Here is a 22,085-nt window from a genome sequence, read left to right as displayed (position 1 = left end):
TGCACAGAAAAACATGGAAAAGCAAGGGATATTTATAGTCAGTGCTTTGCAAATTTTGATGGGACAACTTTAGGCCAGAGAAAAGTCTTGATGCAAAGGAAATGAAATTTCAAACGTTGAGAAACCAAGTGAATGTTACCAGATTGAAAAGATCAGTGAAGAACATGCAGGTTTACCTCTCAGCAGAAGAGAAAAGAGTCCCGAATGTGGGAATAAGGAGATGCATCGCCAAAATGTTACCAATTCTGTAGGTTAGGTAGATAAGGAGAGTGCATCTTAAGTTGGAGACAGATAAGGGCCGGTGCTCGAATAAATCCCAAATCACTCTCTACAAATTATGAACATTAATGTACTTGAAAGCATTCGTTTATACTTTGTGTGTTCACATACTGTTATCCTTGAGAAAATCATTACTTATAGTTTTCCATTATTGTACATAGGAGAAATGATAATTCTGTTAGATGAAATATACATCTATCATCTATTAAAGTATTGGTTGTATCAAATGCAGGGAGTAATTTTAATTTATACCGGGATCACATCGCAAAATGCTGTATATACAGTATTAGAAAACTGCTATATGTATACAAGTGCACAGTTATGTAGCATCTTTTGTACACACAGGAACCATAGCATAGCAGGGTGAAAATTGTTACGCAAAAGTCGGTAACAAACACATGTAGCTATCTTCCATAAGTATAGATCCGGAAGGCGGTGTAATTGGTCAGGTGCCCAGGTAGCGAGGGCGCAGTGCTAAAACGTTCCAATGTGTAGTTAGGTAGATGGGAAAGTGCAGATGTGGAGTGGGAGACGGGTAAGTATCGCCGCTCGTAAATCCCCAAGCCATCAAGTTTTGGGGAATATATACAAGTGCACAGTCATATAGCATCTTTTGTACACACAAGAACCATAGCATTTTATATGAGACAGTTCAGAACACTTAACACTGCTACACAAACATGGAGGATTTAATTATTCCCTGTTGATGTATATACACTAAAGAGGATGAAAAAAAAACAGACTTATTGTTCTTATTCCACATTAAGTTTATATATTAAATAAAGCATACACCACACCCATGATTTCCTTGTTGATTATATTAATGTTCTTGTAACTTGCAATTCTCAAGTTCACTTCAATCTTTTCTTGTTTTGAGATATAAATAGGATTTGGAAACCTAACACATATTTAAATGAGTATATTTTGTATTTTAAAGGAAGTACTGTATCGAATGATGACATGGAAAGGAAATTTAATAGCAACTTATTCCTGCAGTGACTTTTACATCTTTTGTTTGTGTCGTGTAGGTTTAAATGAATACGTACCCTCTCTATCAAGGGTCATTAACTAATTAGCTCATGCGTGCAGACAGTATTTAAAGGGAAACACTAAGAAATGTATCAAGTTTTGACAAATATCTTTTGTGTCTCCCCGTTAATCCAATTTGTTTTTTTTGTTAATTTATATACTGTTGTTTGTGTTCCTAAGTTTAGGATCCATTTTTTTGTTTTTTGGTAGATATTTCAGGGTTGATCAATTTGGAAAAATGAACTTTCATGATGAATTTGTTTTCTCCTCTTCTTTTACAGAATGAATTTAGACGAGTGAAAACTGGTTGGTAAGTGGCATTACTATAACATAACAAACATGACAGAATAAAAATTGTTTTTAAACTTTGTATATTGGTTAATAATTGATGAATGCAAGCAATTTGCTAATTTTTTTATAATAATTTGACAAAGAGGAAAGCAGTTTTGTTTGCTAATTCCTTATTCCACATGACTGTCTTCTTAATAATTTCTGTCTCCTTCAGCATAGATCTGAGTTTGTTTCTGTGAGAATTTCATGATCCTAGGTAAAATGTGATCAGTTATGTATTACATTTGATCACAGAACAACTTTTAAGAGACCATGATGCTTAGGAGATCGAACACTTCATATATTTAAAGTCATTTCTGGTTTGAAAAGATTGCAATGTTCCCCAGCTAAAGGCACTATATTGTTCTGTGAATGCAAAGTAAAATAGAGGGCGCTATTTCATATCTAAATTAGAATTTCTGACATCTTTTCTGGTGAGTGGCATACACAGGTCTTCATTGATCCAAAAATTACTTTGATTGACTAATCCATAAATTGAGCTATTAAATTTTCCTTCATTATTCCTTTTGTTGTTCAAACCTTTGGGCAATAACAAAAATATCAGTTTCAAAATGGTGAGGTTATAATTGTTTAACAAATCTTTTGGATGATTTTGAGAATTGGGAGGTATTGGTTAGACCAGTATTGATTGGGAATATGCTAGTAGGGCATTGTTTAATGCTGGCAATTTGCTCTAGCCATTATATAGAGAGTACAATAAGTTGGGGGGGGGGAGGGGGCAGGGGCATGGGCACAGTGAAAGTCTCCATGTGCCGCATGTTAATTAGTGCACATGGTAATTGACAGTAGTCTACATTGTACTGACAATGGTAATATTTCCATGACAGGGAGGGGGGGGGGGGAAGGTGAGAAGGGAAGCAAGAGGCATGGGATGGATGAAGGTGGCAAGAAGTCTTTTCCATGTCGTTTCTCCCTTGGTTCATTGTTTAAATTGACCTTTGACAACAGTGGTATCTTGTTCTCTCAAGTCAGACCGTCGAAAGACACTTAAAGGGGCATAAAATTTAATTTGAGATAGGGTGATCATGGGTAAAGATCATTATTCTGTGTCTGCTCCTGTTGATGTAACTCACATTTTAGCAAACTGTGAATCAACATCAGGTTGTATTTTGTTTATTTTTCCTTCATTTTTTAAAATTTTTGAAAGTAGAGACCACTCTATGGTCAAACTAGTATTGGGCATCTTTGTTTGTATGAAGGAGCAATTGGAGAACACTTTTTGTTTCTGATTAACACCGAACTTAAATATATTCCTTTAAGATGAGGAATCATACCAGGTGCTACCTACCCGCTATTGGGACCCCAAAGACGCAAATAAATTTGCTCGGCTGGAATAGCAGGACAGATTTAGAGGAGAGGTGCAAAAATGGGAGAAGTACTGTTATTTGAAATGCTGCATGTTGTCTGCTTGTAGCGGTAGTCTCTGACTTTAATGCCACTGCATCAGTTTCATTAAATGTTTCAGGGTACGATATTATGTCGATCCCTTTGGGTCTGTTACATATATATGCAGGTTGTTAGCTGGATTAGTCTAGATTCTATATTTCAAATTTTAATTACTGACAGAAATCTTTAATTTTTTTAAAATAATTTTTTTTAACCTTTCAGATTCTCTCTCTGTTAATAATACCGACATATAAGTCTGGTTGAGAAAATTTGAGAAAAAATGTTACTTTAAGATAAATTGTGATTCCTAATCTCAAAACCTTATTGTTCTCAAGTTGCAAAGATGAATAGCTCAAAATTAAAATAATTATTTCCCTCCTTGCAGAAGTGCCCTAAAACTGTCACAGCCAAAGATATGTGTTGCATAGGGTACATGTATGCTAAATTGGATTATTGTTGAACTGTGTTGACTGCATCTATCATTACAGGTCAATCTTATCAATTGGGTTTGTAGGTCACAGTTTGGCCTGATGAATGAATGACACAGATCTACTGTTTACTACAGAATCCATTCATAAACTACAGGGTATATGGATGGAGTCTGTTCGAGGCCCAGTCTGCCCTGGCTTAAACGTTTGGAGGGCCTATTAGACTAATGAGAAGGAAGGGCCCACAACATATATAAATATGTAAACAATAAAACATGCATTGATCACACAAACCGTTTCAAAAACATTTCGGCATCGCCCTCCCATTTTCAGAATTTTCCGGCTTGGGATCTATTGAGATACTTGAAAAAGAGGGGGAAAAAATGTCTTGACACTGTGTTTGCATACCAGAAGTGCAAAAAGGGCAAAACTGGTTTTACTAATTAAAATATGGTACTTAGAAGTATTGCTATGAAACTATTAAACACTCAAATCATACAAGGATTCTGCCATGATCACCCAATCTAAAAAAATTGTAATGGAAATATCTTCATGAGCTCCCATCACCAAGAATTGTCCCTGTTTAAATGCTCTCTTCAAAAATACTTTAATCGAGTGTGTCATACAGATACCAGATAAAATCACCTTATTACCTACTAAATAGAGTGACTAGGGAGTGTAACAAAAAAGTAGTCTAGCGCCATCTATCCATATCACTCATCACCATGGCTGCCAATCCCTATTGGAATAAAAATTTGTTAGTAAATATCGGGTCTTTTATTTTTTTCTTAGTCTTTTTCACAGTGAAAAGAACTGAGACTTACAAATCTATCATGAATAGTAAGTAAAGTTAACCACTTAAATTCACTGACAATTTTCAATCCAATCTGTCTCGAAATTGCTTACTTTCCATAAATCATGGACAATAACAACAGTTACTCATCAACTTTACCCTATAGATTTCTTCTTGGTTCCTGTCTTTTACCCTGAATCCTCCCCCCCCCCTCATTTTCTTCTCCCCTACAACTTTACTGAAAGGATACCGCTGCTCAACTCCATACCAGTTATGAATCAATCACAGAATATTATTTTTATGTGGCACGCCAGTGGTGCAAGTGAGTGTCGACCCGGAAAGTGCTTTGCCCCCTTTTTTGCATTCACTTTGTGTACCTGCTAAACGCGGGGTCATCTCTCTCAGTTGTGGCCAAGAGATTGGACCCCAGGGAGATGGATTTTATTGAGATTATGATGTATAGGCTTGTGTAAAAGCAATTCTTTCTATTTCCTTCTGTTTCCTTCTGTTTTGTTGGCTTCTGTTGTCCACCTGGCCTATGTCACCTGTCCCTATGTATGGTAGTCAGCTTAAGCCTTAATCTGTTTGGGTCTTGGAGGAGGGATGATAAAAGTTGGCCTAGATTTTAGAATTTTTGTTAAGTGTCGGGATTTATGCTTCATCTTCAATCAAGTTTGAAGACCAGAATGATCAACTCACATTTTATTTGTGATTGTGTGGGTGTGTGCATGTGTGTGTGTTTTTTGTTCAATTTTTTTTTTTTTTTTTTAAATCAACTAGACTGTATGTCAGTATTTAGTTTTATAAAGGTGCCTTTCGACATAGACAGCATAGTTATTATATGCAAGAATGTGGGATACAATCTTATTTTCTTCTTATTTCACTTACCTGTCCCCCCACAACTTTAGCACTCTCGCATGATCTTGTCAAGACAGAACTGGTAAGTTTTTAAACAGGGAACTGGTGAGCTAGTGGCTAGTAGTTATCCACCCCGCATAATTTGTGAGACACCCGGTGACTAGATTTTATATCATAGTGAAATAAATTTTCTGCCAAAGGAACTTGGAAGGAATCTATGGGCTGGGTGATATCTTCAAATCCAAAGTTCCTATTCCACAGACAAAAAGTTTCCCCTTCTTTCTTACGTTTAACTCAAAACTACAGCAAATCAGATAAAAAGTGAATTTTCATCTCAGGATTTGCTGTAAGGTTTTATGCTTAATGTAGTATGTGTCAGAGATTTTAAAATAAAAAATGTAAGTGATGTTTTTCAGAAAATGTGTCGCTAATTTGTGGAGGTATGAAAGCTTAGAGTTTTAGATAGTAATACTTTGTTGTTGGTTAATTAAGAGTCCAGGCAGTTTGGGGATTTTCATGCGTAGCACTTTTGCGTTTACTAAAGTAGACATTCCTTATCTGGTAATGTGATGAGTGCTTTATTTATTACACAGAGAAACAATTTCCAAAGGGTTCTATCAAAGCATGGATGGGTATTCTTTGTCAATTAGAAGCAAAACAATGTCCATTTCCCAGATATTTATCTACAGATTCTGTCCTCTGTTTGTTCACAATATGTCACCATGTATTGTTCATTCAAGAACCTAAAAAAAAAAAAAAAAAATAGAGAATATGATTAATTTCTATTAAACCCAATTTCAGTTTTGTCTGTTGCTCCATTTATGAACATGTGGCACAGGTAACAACATTTTTGACATTCGGGTAAATTATACCCAACTTCGTACAAACAATTACATTCTTTCCCTTGCGGGTTCACACAAACCCGTCCCAGTTGGTCAAACTATTAAATTCACATTTGCAGTCACAAAAGTAATTGTTGACAGAGTCTACCATTCCCTGCTATTCCTCTCCCTTTTCATACATTTCTCTTTTTACTCCGTTATCATCAGAAATAATAATAATAAAAAATCCTGTTTTATTATGGGCCTTCTGTGTCCTCCATTGATTGCAAGGGTCAACTATGGAATAACACCAGTTCCTCACATAGTTAATCAACCTTTAAAACAGTTGTTGTATGGTTCCATTGGGGGACATTAGATAAAACACAAAGTACCTCATTAAAATATATTTGTGATGTGTGTGGTTAGTAACAGGCAGATCAGGTTCGCTTGTGTGATTGAGTAAAAAAAAACAAAAGAAATTGTAGCTCAGAGGGAAAAAAAACAACACAAACATGTAGGCAAAATACTGTAGGTTTAATAATGAGATCTGTATTACCTTTTAATTGAACTGTTTCAATTGTCCACATGGAGGGGGAGGATGTGTTGAATCCCAAACGGTCTGTTATCAAATTGATTTTTCCAGTTTATTTGTTAGTAATAGTAACAGGCAGACCAGGTTTTGCTTGTGTGATTGAGTTAAAAAAAAAACCGGAAATGTAGCGCCGAAGGGAAAAAAAAAATTCTAGGCATATTCTGTTCGGTCTGTTATCAAACTGTGTTTGCAGTCAATTTTATCGTTTTTTCATTTGCATACTAAATGTATGTATCGTTGATAATTTTCTATGATTTATTGAACTTTTTGGAAAGATAAAAATGTTTAAATATCCCAAAAGGAGAGACAAGGAGTTATTCCTTTCATTCATAAAGTATTGACAAAGACTTTATGTATTGTAATTCTGTTTGGAAGAAAAAGAGAGAAAAAAAAAGGAAGATAATATAGCAAGTAACGTTTGTCAAGTTTAGCTGAGCTGAAATTAACTACAATATGCCAAGTAAAACTGTTGTAAACATACAGTGCATGTTAACTGTACCAATATAAAATACCTTTAATTGAATTACTAAACTATAGATGCTTTTCTAAACAGTGTCTGATGGAATTTAGGTACATTCCAAGACAAAAACCTCATCTTTGAAAATATGAACAATGAAATCAGTGGTGACTAGTTAAAAGTGTTGTACTGCCCTCTATTACAGCTGTCTTCACCCTCAGTGTACTACTGTGTCACCACACAATGTCAATTGTCACAGGAAATGAGCCTTCACTTGTTTGTAAACAACAAAAAACAATAAAAACTTTCAAAAAGAAGGGATTTCATGTATTCGTCCCAGCCAGTTAGGCTGATTAATTATATTTTTCCATTGTAATACATGAAATAAATGAATATAATACATGAATTAAATCACTTATAATTAAATTTACTATTAGCGTGAATGATACAAAGTTGGATGGACATCCATTCCAGCAGATTGTTCCTTATTTCTTGTAGCAAATTTTGCAACTTGAAACAACTGATAGCAAAACACATATAAAGATATTCTTGCAGTATACACTTATTCTTGAGGGAAACATGTAACTGTTAAAATTTGGATGTATACATTTCTAAGTATAAGTCTTGAAGTTCAAAGTATGATTAATTTCTTTAGCCATAGGTTAAGGAGGAAGCTTGCCTAGAAGTTTCCTTGTTCGAAAGGAAGTTCAATTGTATGGAACCGGTCTTTAGCATTTACTTCATATACTTAGCGTTCTAGGTAACGTGGGTTGTACATGTGGCTGGTTTGACATTTCATTTTAATTGACCGTCGTAGACTAAATATCAACATAGCATTTTAAAAATCAAAAAAGTATACCTGGTTGACAATGTTAGAAAGCACTCAGAGTTTTGATCCAGATAGATTTCTATGAATCAACAGCTTTCCTTCCTCGCAGAAAATAACAGTGGTAAGTAATTGTTCCCTTTGATCAGGGAAATTTGTAGCCTGTGACAATTTTTATATCTACTTTTAGTGTGAGCTCCAACTTGACGCTTGCTTACAGAAAGTTTCTTGGCTATTTTGAAGTAAAATTTGAAAAGTTAAAGGCTAGTTAAACAAAGTTGATGTCAATGGAATTATATGTAGAAAAATATCTGGATTCGACGCAGAGCTATAAATACCGACATACATAATGGGGCTATAAAACCGACGTTATTTGCTAGGTATGCTAAAATGGTCACAAAGTTCAAAAAACAAACTTACAGGACACTTTCTTCAGTTCTGTAAAAACCAAGAAGAAGAAAACTCAGACAATTGCTTTTTGACTGCCATGTTAGATGTAACATTCCATTACAGCCTGGTTTGAATCTCCACTTTGTTCCTCAAAGCTCTGGTTTCTGTACTTGACTTATTTAAACGAAGGGAAAAGAGAAGGGGAAAAAAATTCCTTTTTTAATTCCGATCTCCTTATCTCCAATCTTGCTGATAATTTTGGCTTTCCCTGGCTTTTTTTTTTTTAGTCTGACAAGGTAAGGACCCAATCAGGGTGCCATTGGGGGTGCCAAGACAGGTTTAAATTCTCTGCATAATAAACATTCCAATAACTGCTCCGACTCAAACCAAGCCCTTACACCCCTGACTGCCTTCCTTCAGTTCGGTCGGTTGGTCGGCGGCGCTTACACCTTGCTTTTTAATGCCCAAGGCACGTGCCAAGCTAGCACCCCTCCATCATAATATTTTTAGACATGGAGTGATTAATGTCAGTGGGGTCAAAAGTTATACCTCTGCCGCTTCACAAGGGGGAGTTTTGCTCCTCATAAACCAGAAAAGGGTTGCTACACAAAGTTTACCACATCCTTTCAAGCCCTGTCTGGCTAGCTAGGTTTGGAGCTGATTCAGTTGTGTTTATGTCATTAAAGGTCTCACCGCAAGATAATCATTCAGGAGAGTTTTCTGACAGAGGAAGAAGCTGGTTCCCCCAAGGAGATGCAAAAGTAGCTTCAAAAAGGAGAAAAAAAAAAGTTTGGCCATTGCTTTCCACTTTAGTGACCTTTTCATTATTAAATAATATCATAATTGTAATTGAATATTCATCACACGCTGATGATGTGGCATCCCCCAAAATAAAAATGAGAAAAATGGTTTAAGATTGATAGGAATGATACGTGAAGTACCCAGTATCTATGATACTCGGGGACAAAGCCTGTTTATCTCAAGTAATTGTGTAAAAGAATTTTTGGGGGTTAAAATAGATTATCTTTATTTTCAATTTGGTAAGATAAAGCTAGAGTAGTGTGAAGACAGATTACTGGTTTCAAAACAAAAGAGAAACGCGAAGAAAAAGAGAAGAAAAAAAATTGGTGTAATCGAAAAGTTAGTTTAATCTTAATCTTAAATTATTGAATGTTTTTCACTGATTTATGTCAGTTGTGATGCTTGGAACAAAGGAATTTGTTGATTATGTAAATATCTGTCTAGGACTCTTGTTTGGGTTAGTTAATTGTTTTCTGTTTTTGAAGTGTTCTAATAGAATGTTTTGTTGTTGAGAATGAAAAGTTTTTTTTCTTCAAATTTAGGATAAGCTTAGCAAGAGCTATGTATTACTGTTCCTGAACACCACACTGTACCTTTGTGATGGCATGTGGTAACTTTCTGACGCTAAAAGCGAAAGAAAGTTCTTATTATAGATAACTTTTGATAAGGATCTGCGTTTGTTCTGTGGTATACTGTTCTGTGGTGTAGGGTTCTGTGGTTTAGGGTTAGGGTAGCATCCATTTGTGATATAGAGGCAGTTTTATTATTATTATTTTTTTGTACAATATTGTATTTCAGTGACATCTTATCATGTTCCTTGTCACACAGAAAAAGTAGAAACAATAAAAAAATATACAATCGATAAATATTAAGAAGAATAAAAAGCAAAAGCAAAAAATTTGGTTAACCAATTTGTTTGTCCACAGTCCTAACTGGGTATGAAAGTTGATCTGGGTAATTTGAAGAAAATATGTGAAGACAGACTTAGATGTTATCACTTGTATTCATTTTATAAAGTAGTTGGTGTATTTCACAGCATACATAAGGGGTGGTGGGGTACTGGTTCCTTATACAGTGGAGTCGCAGTAGTGGTTTAGGTTTCAGAGGTAATTTTGGTATCATTGAAGTAATACTTTAAAGCAGTGTATAGGGCACTGGTTCCTAATACAGGCAAAATATTGAAATAACAATGTTTTTACCCCTGCTTAGTGTAAGGTAAACCTGGACCAGTGAAGTAATAATTAAGTGCATTTTCATTTTTGTGTCACAATGAATTTGTAGTACCAACACAAAGAAGCTGCATTAACTTTCATATCACCTCTCTTCTGAGGGATACTGTAGTTATCTCTCTATTACAGAGAGATCTGCTGGTGTGATGTCACTAATTTTTGAGAACCTGAGCTAAAATCCACTGTAAGATCTCTGTGCCTCCCTTTTTGTGGATACTGTAGGCAAATTACCTGACCAATACATAGCTATCTGCTGGTGTAATGTCACTTATTTATCAGAACCACAGCAAAAAGCTGCTATAAGATCTCTCAACTTCTCTGTACATGCCTTAATTCTTGGGGATACTATAGGCATTTACCTGACCATTACATAGCTATCTGCTGGTGTGATGACACTTATTTATCAGAACCATAGCAAAACGCTGGTTTAAATTCTCTGTACCTCCCTTCTTGTGGATACTGTAGGCAATTACCTGACCATTACAGAGCTATCTGCTGGTGAGATATCACTAGTTTATCAGAACCACAGCAAATAGCCGCTTCAAGTTCTCTGTACCTCCCTTCTTGTGGATACTATAGGCATTTACCTGACCATTACAGAGCTATCTGCTGGTGAGATATCACTAGTTTATCAGAACCACAGCAAAAAGCCGCTATAAGTTCTCCGTGCCTCCCTTCTTGAGGATACTGTAGGCAATTACCTGACTATTACAGAGTTGGATCTGCTGGTGAGGTGTCATGGTCACTGCTTACAGCCTCTATATAGAGGATCAATTTATGACTAGGCAACACTCTCTTTGACATGTTTATAGGCACTTGTAGGTATGGACGTGTAACCATATGGCTGTATATCCCCATGCCATAGGCATCTGTAGGAGGAGCAAAAGAAATGAATGGATAAACTTTTAGACCTCCCACCTTTATACTTCTATGAAGAGAGCTCAATGGGAATATTTGACTTTCTTCATGGACTAGGTTATGCCGAGGACCTCTTCACCGTAGGAAATAAGGTTTTTGTAGCAAAATGACGTAAAGTTGAATGTCATCTCCAAAGACGCAGAGAAACAAGCCACGTGTGGGACCATGCAGCTGCTATGTTGAGTTAAAAAGTGTTATGAAACATCACATTGAAGTTGCTTTCCGGTAAACTGAAACTTTCATGTCCTGTCTTCGAGATGGATTTCATTTCATTGTAGTATCTTTGTTTTTTTATCTGTATTAGTAATTTTGCTTCAATTTGTGTTTGAACAGATGCAGGACGAATTCAAGCTTACTTTATAATGCACATAATAAATGTTAAAGAGTGAAACACCATTGAATTATAGGTCTTCCATTCCTTTGGAGACCCCCTTTTCCTCCCCCTATCCCGTCCACCCTCCCCCCCCCACCCGCTCTCTGCAAACCATTTATAACATCAAACTGATAAATAACTTCTTGTAAACACTACCAAATAAACTTGATGCTTTTAAGTTTATCTTAGCAGAGGTGAAAAGGTCAACTACTTTGTGTTTTCGGTATAGTTATACAACTGCAAGGACAGAGTAGCTTTGTAACAAAATTACAAAACAAACTTTTCAAAGGTATTATAAATGAGTAGCAGAAACCACTAAATTGGGTAAGGACCTGATCTTTTCGTTAGCCAACCTGTCAGATTAAAAACTACTACAGTAGTTAGTATAGTAGTCTTTGTCTCTGGACGAGGACTAGGCCTCCCCTGGTTATGCCAGAGGCGATCAGATTGGCGCTGTGACTGACTTTAACACTTTTAAGAGGTCAAGAGTTAACATTAACTTTGACCTCAGTAGTACTAATATTGTATATTAAACAGTCTAACTTTGTAGGATTTAACCTTCTGTAGAAAGACAGTGGTCAAACCTGCTGGTCCAGTTTTAATATTAACAAAGAGAGGGAAAGAGAGAGAGATAACCTTGGCTTAATTATCAGACATGACATGACAAGGCTAATGCCTTTCTGAACTCTAGATCCATCACTTGAAAAATGGTTTTATGATATTGAGCAGTAATTTTTCATTCAGAGTGGAGGAGGAGTTATTTAGTAGATTCTATGAAATAAGAATGGTGCTGTATCGGAGGTAGCATAGCAGTAACGTTTCTTTTACTTGCTATTTCTCAGCGGTCACCCTCCCTGTCATAGATGCCATCTTCACTCTTCCCCCATTTTGCTTCGAAAGGACTATGTCAAGTAAACATCGAAACGTGGGAAGATCATTTTTCGTTGGTGGGGTATATTATCCATCTCTGTAATGAGTGACTTTCTACTTTCAAAAGTCTACTTAAGACCCATTTTTTCACTTGTTCTTTTGTAAATTAATTTACTTTCTTTGTAAAGCGCTTTGAGCAGTAACTTTTGTTTACTGATTTGGCACTATATAAGTCTCATTTATTATTATTATTACATGTTGCAATTCCAAGGGGGTGGGGGGGGGGAGAACACAGAGGGTGAAGAGGTGTAGGAGGGCAAAGGGTTGGAAGTAGGGAAAGGTTGAGGAATTAGAGAATCAATTTTTGTGAATGTAATTTTATCACCATTGGACAATATTACATGTTTATTAATGTTTATTACTGTATGTGTACCCTGCTGATGTTGCACTTCACATCATCTGTTGGAGGCTAAATTGCTTCATTCCTCGACTATTCTTATAGCTGTGGCCTAAACTTATAATCGATGAGATGGCCACCACTTCTTTCTTCTTCTTCTTGTTTTAAATTTCTGGGTGTTTTCAAGCCAAAAAAGATGGACCTTCAGACAAGAGTTAATCCTGATTGTCAGTTTTAGCAAAGACCTTTTAAAACCCCCGAGATGATTCATCGTGTACCCAATCGAAAAACTCTTTCGTCTCTGTTAGATCTTAAAAAGTTCACTCCCGAGGAATGCTGGGAATGGTAATTTGACCATGTGCACAACCTTGCATGATGATGTCAAAGACTTAAATTCAACTTCAGATCCAAATCTCACGTGGGTGTTCCATCGGATATCTAATCCACTTGTAAATGCCATTTTGTCTTCAACCTCCTAACCCCCTCAACCCCCCCCCCCCCCATCCGTCCTACTCATTATTAAATCAATTGTTATTATTTCCCATTCAAAATCTGGGACAGATACTAATTAACCGTGATATGGGTTTCATTCGAGTCCACGGCAAATGTTGCAGACTTAAGATTATAGAAGACTCGCAGAGTTCTTTCCATGCTGACAAACCCTCCGCCCACAGGATGTGATCAACAAATGTTATGATTTAAAAAACTACCTTGCTTTTTTTCCTTCTCTCTGTCCTCGTAAAGTGCAGCCGAGCAGAGCTCGTGGATGCTCCGTAAATTGATTCAAGACATCGTCTTCCTTCTGCACCTGACTGAATCTAATTTAAATTCCTCCACAAGCCGCCCTCCCCCATCAAAAAAACAGAAGGAAAAAAAACAGTGTGTATGGTAGATGCATTACTTTTTATAATATACCAGGTGAATGCCCTGGTAGACTGCTGCCGCTGCCCCATGCAGTAGGGTTAATATTATGTCTTGGGATTCACGCTGAAGAGATGATGGCATGGCCGGGCTCATCCCATATGTCGCTGCTTCACAGTTCACTAACAGAATATCGGTTGCGATGAGGGGGGCATGAGGAAACCTACCTCAATAAATTTGAAGAAAAGAGTTTGGCAGACCAGGTGCTGTATTGTGGGCACTCCAGGTTATAGATCCTATGGGACCGGCAGATTATAACTTTAGAAACAATGATTGATCATCTACAACAGTCTGTCGGAGGTCTCCCTTCTATGGCTGGATTTAAACGGAATAGGTCAGACGGCGGATAACATGTATGCATGCTCATCTGTAAATAGTCCTCTTACCGTAGTTCGGTGCTTGTGTGGAGATACGGTATATACTGTACTGTCACCATAAAAGAAATCCCTCGTTAGAGATGGACCCTACCCGTAGCGGTAAAAAAAGGCTAACATCCACCAAAATGGTATATATATATGCAGATTAAAGCTTTTAACGTAAGGGATAAAGGAGTCTAAAATTTAAACAAATGTACATCACAGAGCAAGTCTTGCGGTAGTTCGGTGCTTGTGTGGAGATACGGTATATTCTGTACTGTCACCATTAGAAGAAATCCCTCGTTAGAGATGGACCCTACCCGTAGCGGTAAAAAAAGGCTAACATCCACCAAAATGGTATATATATGCAGATTAAAAGCTTTTAATGTAAGGGATAAAGGAGTCTTAAAATTTAAACAAATGTACATCACAGAGCTAGTAAAAAGGAACACATTAGTCCCAAACTTCCCATCTTGCTAGCTCGTTCCGTTGCCGACGTATGTAATTTTGAAATTTGATTCGTTTTCTTCAGATTTAAGTGACATTGTGCAATAGTTTGTGATATCAAAGAGGGACAAACACCTCAAACTGTGTTTTTTTGTTTTTTTTTCTCATTTCCCTCGATGCAATGGGGAACCTCTGCATACAGAAATCAGTGTTTAGTTGTGATGAAGTCATGTGGTCACACATTATCAATTGATATGACATGTAACATCTTCTCACTTAATTGAATTATTTTTCATATAATTTCAATTTTAGAGAAGAAAAAAAGCAACTGGTGGGGGGGGGTGCCATGAATGACATCACAGATTACTGTGCAGTTGCACTTATCCGAATAAAGTGAATAACACTGTTGATGTGTTATATCTCGACAACAGAATAACTCGCTTATAAAATGGAAGTTTGATCGATTGTGTTACGTTTCACAAAAGCTCTGTGTCTTATTTGCAAGAATTTAAGTGTTTCAGCATACTTCAGTAACCTTGCTAAGAAAAGCAATAACAGTTTCCAAGAAGAATAAACATGCTGTATTTCAAATGACACATCTAAATGTTTAAAACATTTAAGCAGAAAAGATAAAAGTGCAGTGGAGACATTATATGTTACTACAGTATCCTTGTAATTTAAGTATATTGTCTAAAAAAATCTAAGCAATTTCCTTAACGACAAACATCGTTCACCTAACAAACTATGCACAAACTGACTGTGACATTAATAAGTTGAAAGTCTAACTCTGAAGTCTGGTTTAAGCCCATGACTGATTTGAAATTTTCTTCACAGGTTCCTCCAATCGGTATGCATGTGTGTGCACTTTTCCATCTACCTAGAAATATTGGTAACATGTTAGTGCTACATCCCCCCCCCCCCCTCTTTGACACACTTCAGGATCTCGAATCTACTGTACCATTCAGATATCAAAACACCTATGTTAGAGTTTTGCAACCAGAAATATCTACTGTAGTTGGGTTCTTATTCCTGTTTTATTCTTATTGATCTTTGACCAAATTGTCTAAACATGAAGCAAGGAATGAAGTCCATTCAGAATGAATGGATGAATATGTAAAAGTAAGTTGGCCTGATGTTGCGATCCTAGCAGGATCGAAACCTTCTGTAACTGTCACTTTTCATTCAGCCTCTGAAGTAGATCCTGCTAGAATCGAAACGTCAGGCCAACTTACTTTTACACATTCTCTCGCACCGGCTCTTTAGTGGATAAGCAGTTTGCTAACCGTTTTGTTTTATTTAGAATGAATGAATGAATGAATGAGTGAGTGAATGAATGAATGAATGAATGAATGAGTGAGTGAGTGAGTGAGTGAGTGAGTGAATGAATGAGTGAGTGCATGAGTGCATGAATTAATTTAAATTCAGTATGAAGAGACAGTGCATGGTGGACATTGACCTGTTGTACAGTAGTTTAGGAAGATCGGAAAGTACATTTTCTTATCGCGGACAGGTAAGTATCGTGGATGTTTTAACGAGACCAATAAGTTTTTTTACGATTGTAATGAGATTTTCTGCTCTCTCCACCTATTACAAGTTGTCTTGATGCCTTTCTGTTTTCCTTTTGGCAGGCAAGTTGTTACTGAACCCTGTCGACAACATTTTCTGAAAGGGTCCAGGCCGTAAACTGCAGTGGCAAGTCCTTGATGAATTTCAGAATGGAGGTTACCTCTGTGGATATGAGAGAGGTAAGGTCTCCAGATGTTGCCATGGATACTTCAGCAAACAGCCCTGAAGCAATGGCAATGTCTCTCTTCCAAGATCAAGATATGGAAGTGGCTGCTCATTCCCCTCAGGTGCAACCCTTGGTTTCCCAAGGCGAAAACCAAGGCGACCCCTTGGAGCAAATGATCCAGTCTATCCAAGTGGTTGATCAGCCCTTGCTTCATCAAGAACAACAACAACAACAACAACAACATCAACATCAACATCAGCATCAACATCAACAACTGCCTCAGCAACAGCAACAGCCGCAGCCAGTCAGTCAGGAGAATCTGTTGAAATTTGGGCAGGACATGAACACAGGGGGTATTACATTAAACTGTGGTAATAACCAGACTGTTCAGAATCTTTTGGGCCAATTCTTAAGCCCTTTGGCCCAGCAGGCTCACAATGGTACCCACCATCTTATACAAGCCGCGGACGGTAGTTTCCAATTGATAAACACAAACGGCGGTATTTTGCAGAACCTACCGACCGGTTCGAACAACATCGCACTGACGACAGACACAAACTCGGCTTCGGTCACAACCCCTTTCGTTCTGCAGCAGGCTAATCAGGCCGGAGCCACGCAACCTATGCTGTTGAATCCAAACACGTTTCTCTTAAACCCAGGAGCGACAGTGTCTCCACAGACTTTCATCCTGAACCCGATCGCTATACCAAATCAGGCCAATCCGACGGCCGCGAATAATACCACGTTCTTCGTCGCGTCTGCAAATCTCGGATCAGGGAACACCACTTTCTTAACAAACTTAAACGCCGCCCCGCTACAAACGACCGTGGATGCAAATGCGGGCGGTGGCGGCAACAATGCAACAGTACTCTTAACTGCACCGCCTAACGTCGGAGGAGACCCAAACGCAATCTTACTACAACCGGAAACCAAAACCAACGTGCCTGTCACCCCTACTTCGGTAGGTCCCGCTGACGTCAAACCTTTCAACAACTCAGGGTTACGGAGGAGCCTCGGAACAAGGTCCTCTCAGAAGAAGACCGTTCAAGAACTTCTCAAGGAGGACGAACAGAAGAGGGTCCAAGTCGATTCCGAGGCGTTGGATCTGGAGAAGACTAGAGACAGTGAGTATTAATGTTTCTTTTTCTTTAGAGCGGAGAAATTACATTCCTAACGTAGTATTGTTTGCAAGCGTCATTGGTAGTGGGTATGACAAGCCTGATGTGCAATTGTTTAAAAAAAAATCAATTTATCGCAAATAAACTCAGTTCATCGTTATTGTTAACAGTTTTTCACGCCTATTGTGCAATAATTCGATAAACTCAGCGAAAAAGCAGTTTTTTTTCTCTAATAAACACAAGTTTTTGATAAACTCAGTTTATCGACTTGGAAAACAACGTTTTTCAAAGACTATGTTTTTGACTATGTTTTCAAACAAAGACTATGTTTTCAAAAACTATGTTTTTGAAAACTGTTTTTCGTGATAAACTCTTTTTATCGCTCGAAAAACTGTGTTTGTGGGTGATAAACTGAGCATTTGCACATTGGACTTGCCAAAAGTGGATGCTCTCTCTGTCCACCTTCAATCTACTTTGTAGTTAACAGAGAAAATGGAGTGTTGGGTACAAGTTAAAGAGGACTATGTGGACTGCTGCTACTGGGAAAACTCACAGGAAAAAAAGTACCTCTTTGATCACATGACAGGTAAGACATGCAAGAGGTCGGCCTTGATTAAAGTTGGAAAAAATCAATCTTTGATGCCCTCAAAGACAAGCCAGGGCATACCATAATGTGTGAATGCCACATTCTTACACTCATTCTTAAAGTGGAAGCAACTGTGAATTGTGATGTTATTGGTATTTTTGTTCACAGAATGACTACCGGAAGGAAATAAGTAAAGAAATACAAATGTAGAATTAGCGTTGATGATTCTACTTTAAACACTTATCTTCCTCATTGTCCCCCTCCTCCCCCCCCCCCACTTTTTTTTCATCTCCACTGTCCATTTTTTTCCCACCCTAACTTAACCTGGGGCTTTCTTCCTGGTTCCCAGTTTACCGATTTCCCTTCCTACCTCCCAACTAGCCCAGCCTGCCTAGGTTTTGTCACCCCATATCCACTTTCCTGCAGTAATTTTTGTCTCCAGTTTCCCATTCTATGTCTAGTGGTGACACACTCCCGACTGAATTCAATGGAAGAACCCTGGACTGGTTCCTTGAAAACGAGATTCATTACGAATACATACATCATAGAGAGAGAGAGAGAGATAGTCAGTTACAAAAATATACATGGCTATAGAGATATGTAAAGGGGACATAGGGTTTATATTGCCATTTACACTGATGTATAGAAACTTACCCCAAAACTTATATGAGTGATCTTGTTTTATCGAAGGTAATGATTTGACTCTGTTTTGTCAAAGCTTAAAGAAGGTTTGAGTCTAAAATGACCAAAGGTAGAAGAAGCTTCTCTTCTGGTAGAAAAAAAAGAAAGAAAAAAAAAATAGGCAAGCTGCTGCTTGCATGGTTAGGATAAACAAAGCCATGCTTGGCTGTCATCTCCTCCTCCTCTCTCTTTCATAATTTTAGGTTCTGTTTATGTATGTAAGGCTGAAGAGATGAGCCCTGTGACCTCAGCTCTGACTCGGGGCAGTATTTCATCAAATCCTCCCCGCTTAGAGAACTGTGGCAGTACATTCTCTGGTTAGAAAAGCGGCAGTTTTATGGAGAATCGTCGATCTATGGAGGAAAGTGAAAGCTGGAATAACTCAGGAATGAATAATGGATGATAGCTGGTGTGGGTGTAGGATGATCATGATGATGATGCATCTAAAACAATGAAGCAATCTTTGCTGCAAGCAAATCTTATAATGGGCTTCATATGGGGCTTCTTTCAGCTGGGAATAATGTAAACTGGTAAAAATAAAAAGTGGGGGTTCATTAGGATAAAAATAGAAAAACAGAAAATCAAAATGGGAGTGGAAGCCATGAGTGTTTGTATTAACAAGATTATACTCTTGTTATTTTCTCTCCTGGTGGAAGGTTTGAATTTTTTGTTTTGGTAGAGTGAAAACAACATGGATACAAGTAGTTTAATAATAATAATAATAATAAGCAAATATTTATATAGCGCTTTATGCAAAGGCCTCAAAGCGCTTAAAACAAGTACACAAATATGCAAGACAAATCACTGTAAATTTTGGAATAAATGTGTTTTTAAGAGACGCTTAAAACAGTCAACCGATGGTGCATTGCGAATTGAAGATGGTAGATTGTTCCAGAGATGAGGTGCAGCAGAGATGAAGGCTCTTTCTCCATAAAACTTTGTGTTTGGGGTATGGCTGGTGGCAAGAAGACACTTTGTAGACGAGACGTTAAGTAGATATACTGTACATGTATCAAACCTATTTTAGTGTTTACAATTTTACACTCATTATTGTATAAACTTAAACTCTGAATTCCTCTTTAATAGTCGTATGTTAGTCATAGTCAGTGTTGCCTTTAATAGCTGACTGTACTTTGCATTGTATTGCAAGTCATATAATAAACTAAATGTTACATCAGTTGTTATTTTAAGTAATGTTGCAGTACATATAGTCACTCATGTTCAAAAACCAGGGTACATTAGCCATGTACATGACTTGTGCTATGTCATTGTTAGATTAGTCATCAACATCATCCTGCTGGTGTGCAAGTCATTCTCCTAAAAAAGGTTTTTGCATAATTTCCTTTTGGTTGATCTGTGTTATAATTGAAGTACAGATTTCTCATATATCAGTGTTGCTCATTAGCACAACATTTCTTGTGTTAGCTATACATAATGAGGACAATTAAACAAAGGGGGGGGGGGATTTTTCTGATTTGTTTTTGCATGTGAATAAATACTGACATGAAAAGTGGTTGGGGGTCAAAATATCAAAATTCAAATGAATTCATTAAAGGTATGTTGATAATTAAACTAACTTAACATTGTAGATTAAGCATTCATATATATGTATATGTATGCAAATCTCATCTCTATTAAAGAAAATAAAACAATGATATATAAACAAAGAAAGACACCAGCAAATTATTCAAGGGTCATATGACAGGATGATGTCATATTTGAACTTGCTCAAGTCTTCAGTTTTGGATGTGAAGGAATGGAATAGGACATTTCCTTCTTACTTGTCATTAATGTTAGCATATCTTCACGTAGAATAATCTCGGTTTGGTTTGCTTCTCCTTTAAACACTTGCCCAGTAAGGGTCATTTGGTACAAAAATATGTCAAAGAGTTTCTTAGGTTTGGTCAATTGCCATCTGGTTTAATTACAGACTTGTTTGGTTTGGTAAAATTCCCAAAAATATGCAAAATACTGCTTGAAAATGTTTCAATGTTTTGTTAGTCAAAGTAACCAGTGTCATAAAAGTGAGGTCAATGATATATGCTGTGTGTAAACAGTAGCAGCATCACAAAATAGAGTCCATGGACTTACTGTAACTATAAACTGGAGAGAGGACCCTGCTATCAGCACAGTTGCCCAAACTAGTTCTTGGAAGAACCAAATGTGTGTCAAAGATGCCATTGGAGACAATATGTGCACATCTCTATTTATCACATGGCACGTAGACGCTGCATTTATCATGCACTGTTGTGGAATGGCGGAGGTCTACACTGTTTTGTAAATTGTGCCTTGCCGTGACTTTAGATGTGGTTTTATCTGACGTTCAATGGATTCTAGTCATGTGTGCGGTTTGTAAATTAAATTACCACACATAGCATACATGACTTCATTTACCAATGCGTCCGCTAGCTTCAGTCTTGCAACTGTTAAATTTAAGATGGCAATAAGTAGTTATAGCAACAGCCATGGAAATGTGCAGTCATAACAGAACAGAGCAGACAAGCTTGATGACATAACACGACCTAGTTTTGACAAATTTGGTGCTTATTGTTGGAATGGCCTATTCTTTCAAATTTCAGATACCGTTACTGTAGCAACGATGTTCTAATTCTCAAGAACCCAAACTAGAACAAACTTAGTATTTGCATGGTGGATTACTCTGATGACATGTGCAATTACTCAATAACAAAGGCCATTGTTATGAAATTTTAGTACATGATCATATTGATGTAAGAGACTGACTTCGGTCAGCTTGCGGCTTTAATAAGCCAATGAAGCTTCTTCGCGAGTTCCTGTTTGCAGGAGGATCTAAATACATACATATTGAAAATTCACCCAAAATGAATTCCTATGTTAAAGGCAATTTACTTCGCTCATCTCTTACCTGTCTAGTCTGCTTGTGCACCTTCTTCTTCTAACTAACCTAATATCTTGGTAACATATAAGCACTGCTTCCCCCATCCCACATCTCAAGCTCCGAGTCTATCCCACATCCCTAGCTCCGCCCTTATTCTACATCCTTAGCTCCGCCCCTATGTCACATCCCTAGCTCCAACCCTATGTCACATCCCTAGCTACGCCCCTATCCTACATCCTATCCTCTGCCCTTACCTATATCCCTACCTCCGCCCCTATGTCACATCTCAAGCTCTGAATCTATCCCACATCCCTAGCTCTGCCCTTATCCTACATCCCTAGCTCCGCCCCTACGTCACATCCCTAGCTCCGCCCCTACATCACATCCCAAGCCCCGCCCCTATCCTACATCCCGTCCTTCCGACTCTACCAATCAGTAACTTTTTGAGACTCAGCTTACGCTATGGAATAATATCTAGTAAACTAAAAGTGGATTTAGACTTTGACAGAGGACATCTTGAACATCACAACATAGTTTACTGTGCATGTTGAGGCAAGTTCCTATGCATGTGTGTGGGTCAGTAATGTGT

General features: G+C 37.5%; 1 protein-coding gene across 3 annotated transcripts in view; it reads left to right on the top strand.

Annotated features, from left to right (window-relative positions):
• The window catches only part of LOC139959384 (uncharacterized), a 102,558-nt gene that overhangs the window by 18,916 nt on the left and 61,557 nt on the right, over positions 1-22,085 (top strand). For all 3 annotated transcript variants that reach the window (XM_071956946.1, XM_071956947.1, XM_071956948.1), the window contains exons 3-4: positions 1,590-1,618; positions 16,151-17,378. In XM_071956946.1, coding sequence (XP_071813047.1) covers positions 16,226-17,378 — 1,153 coding nt within the window. In that variant the 5' untranslated portion in view covers positions 1,590-1,618; positions 16,151-16,225. The remainder of the gene's footprint in view (positions 1-1,589; positions 1,619-16,150; positions 17,379-22,085) is intronic.

Source organism: Apostichopus japonicus, chromosome 19, assembly GCF_037975245.1.
Source record: "Apostichopus japonicus isolate 1M-3 chromosome 19, ASM3797524v1, whole genome shotgun sequence".
In the NCBI taxonomy this organism is placed as follows: Eukaryota; Metazoa; Echinodermata; class Holothuroidea; order Aspidochirotida; family Stichopodidae; genus Apostichopus; species Apostichopus japonicus.
Note: the sequence above shows the minus strand (reverse complement) of the source record. Positions and strands in the feature narration are given on the sequence as shown.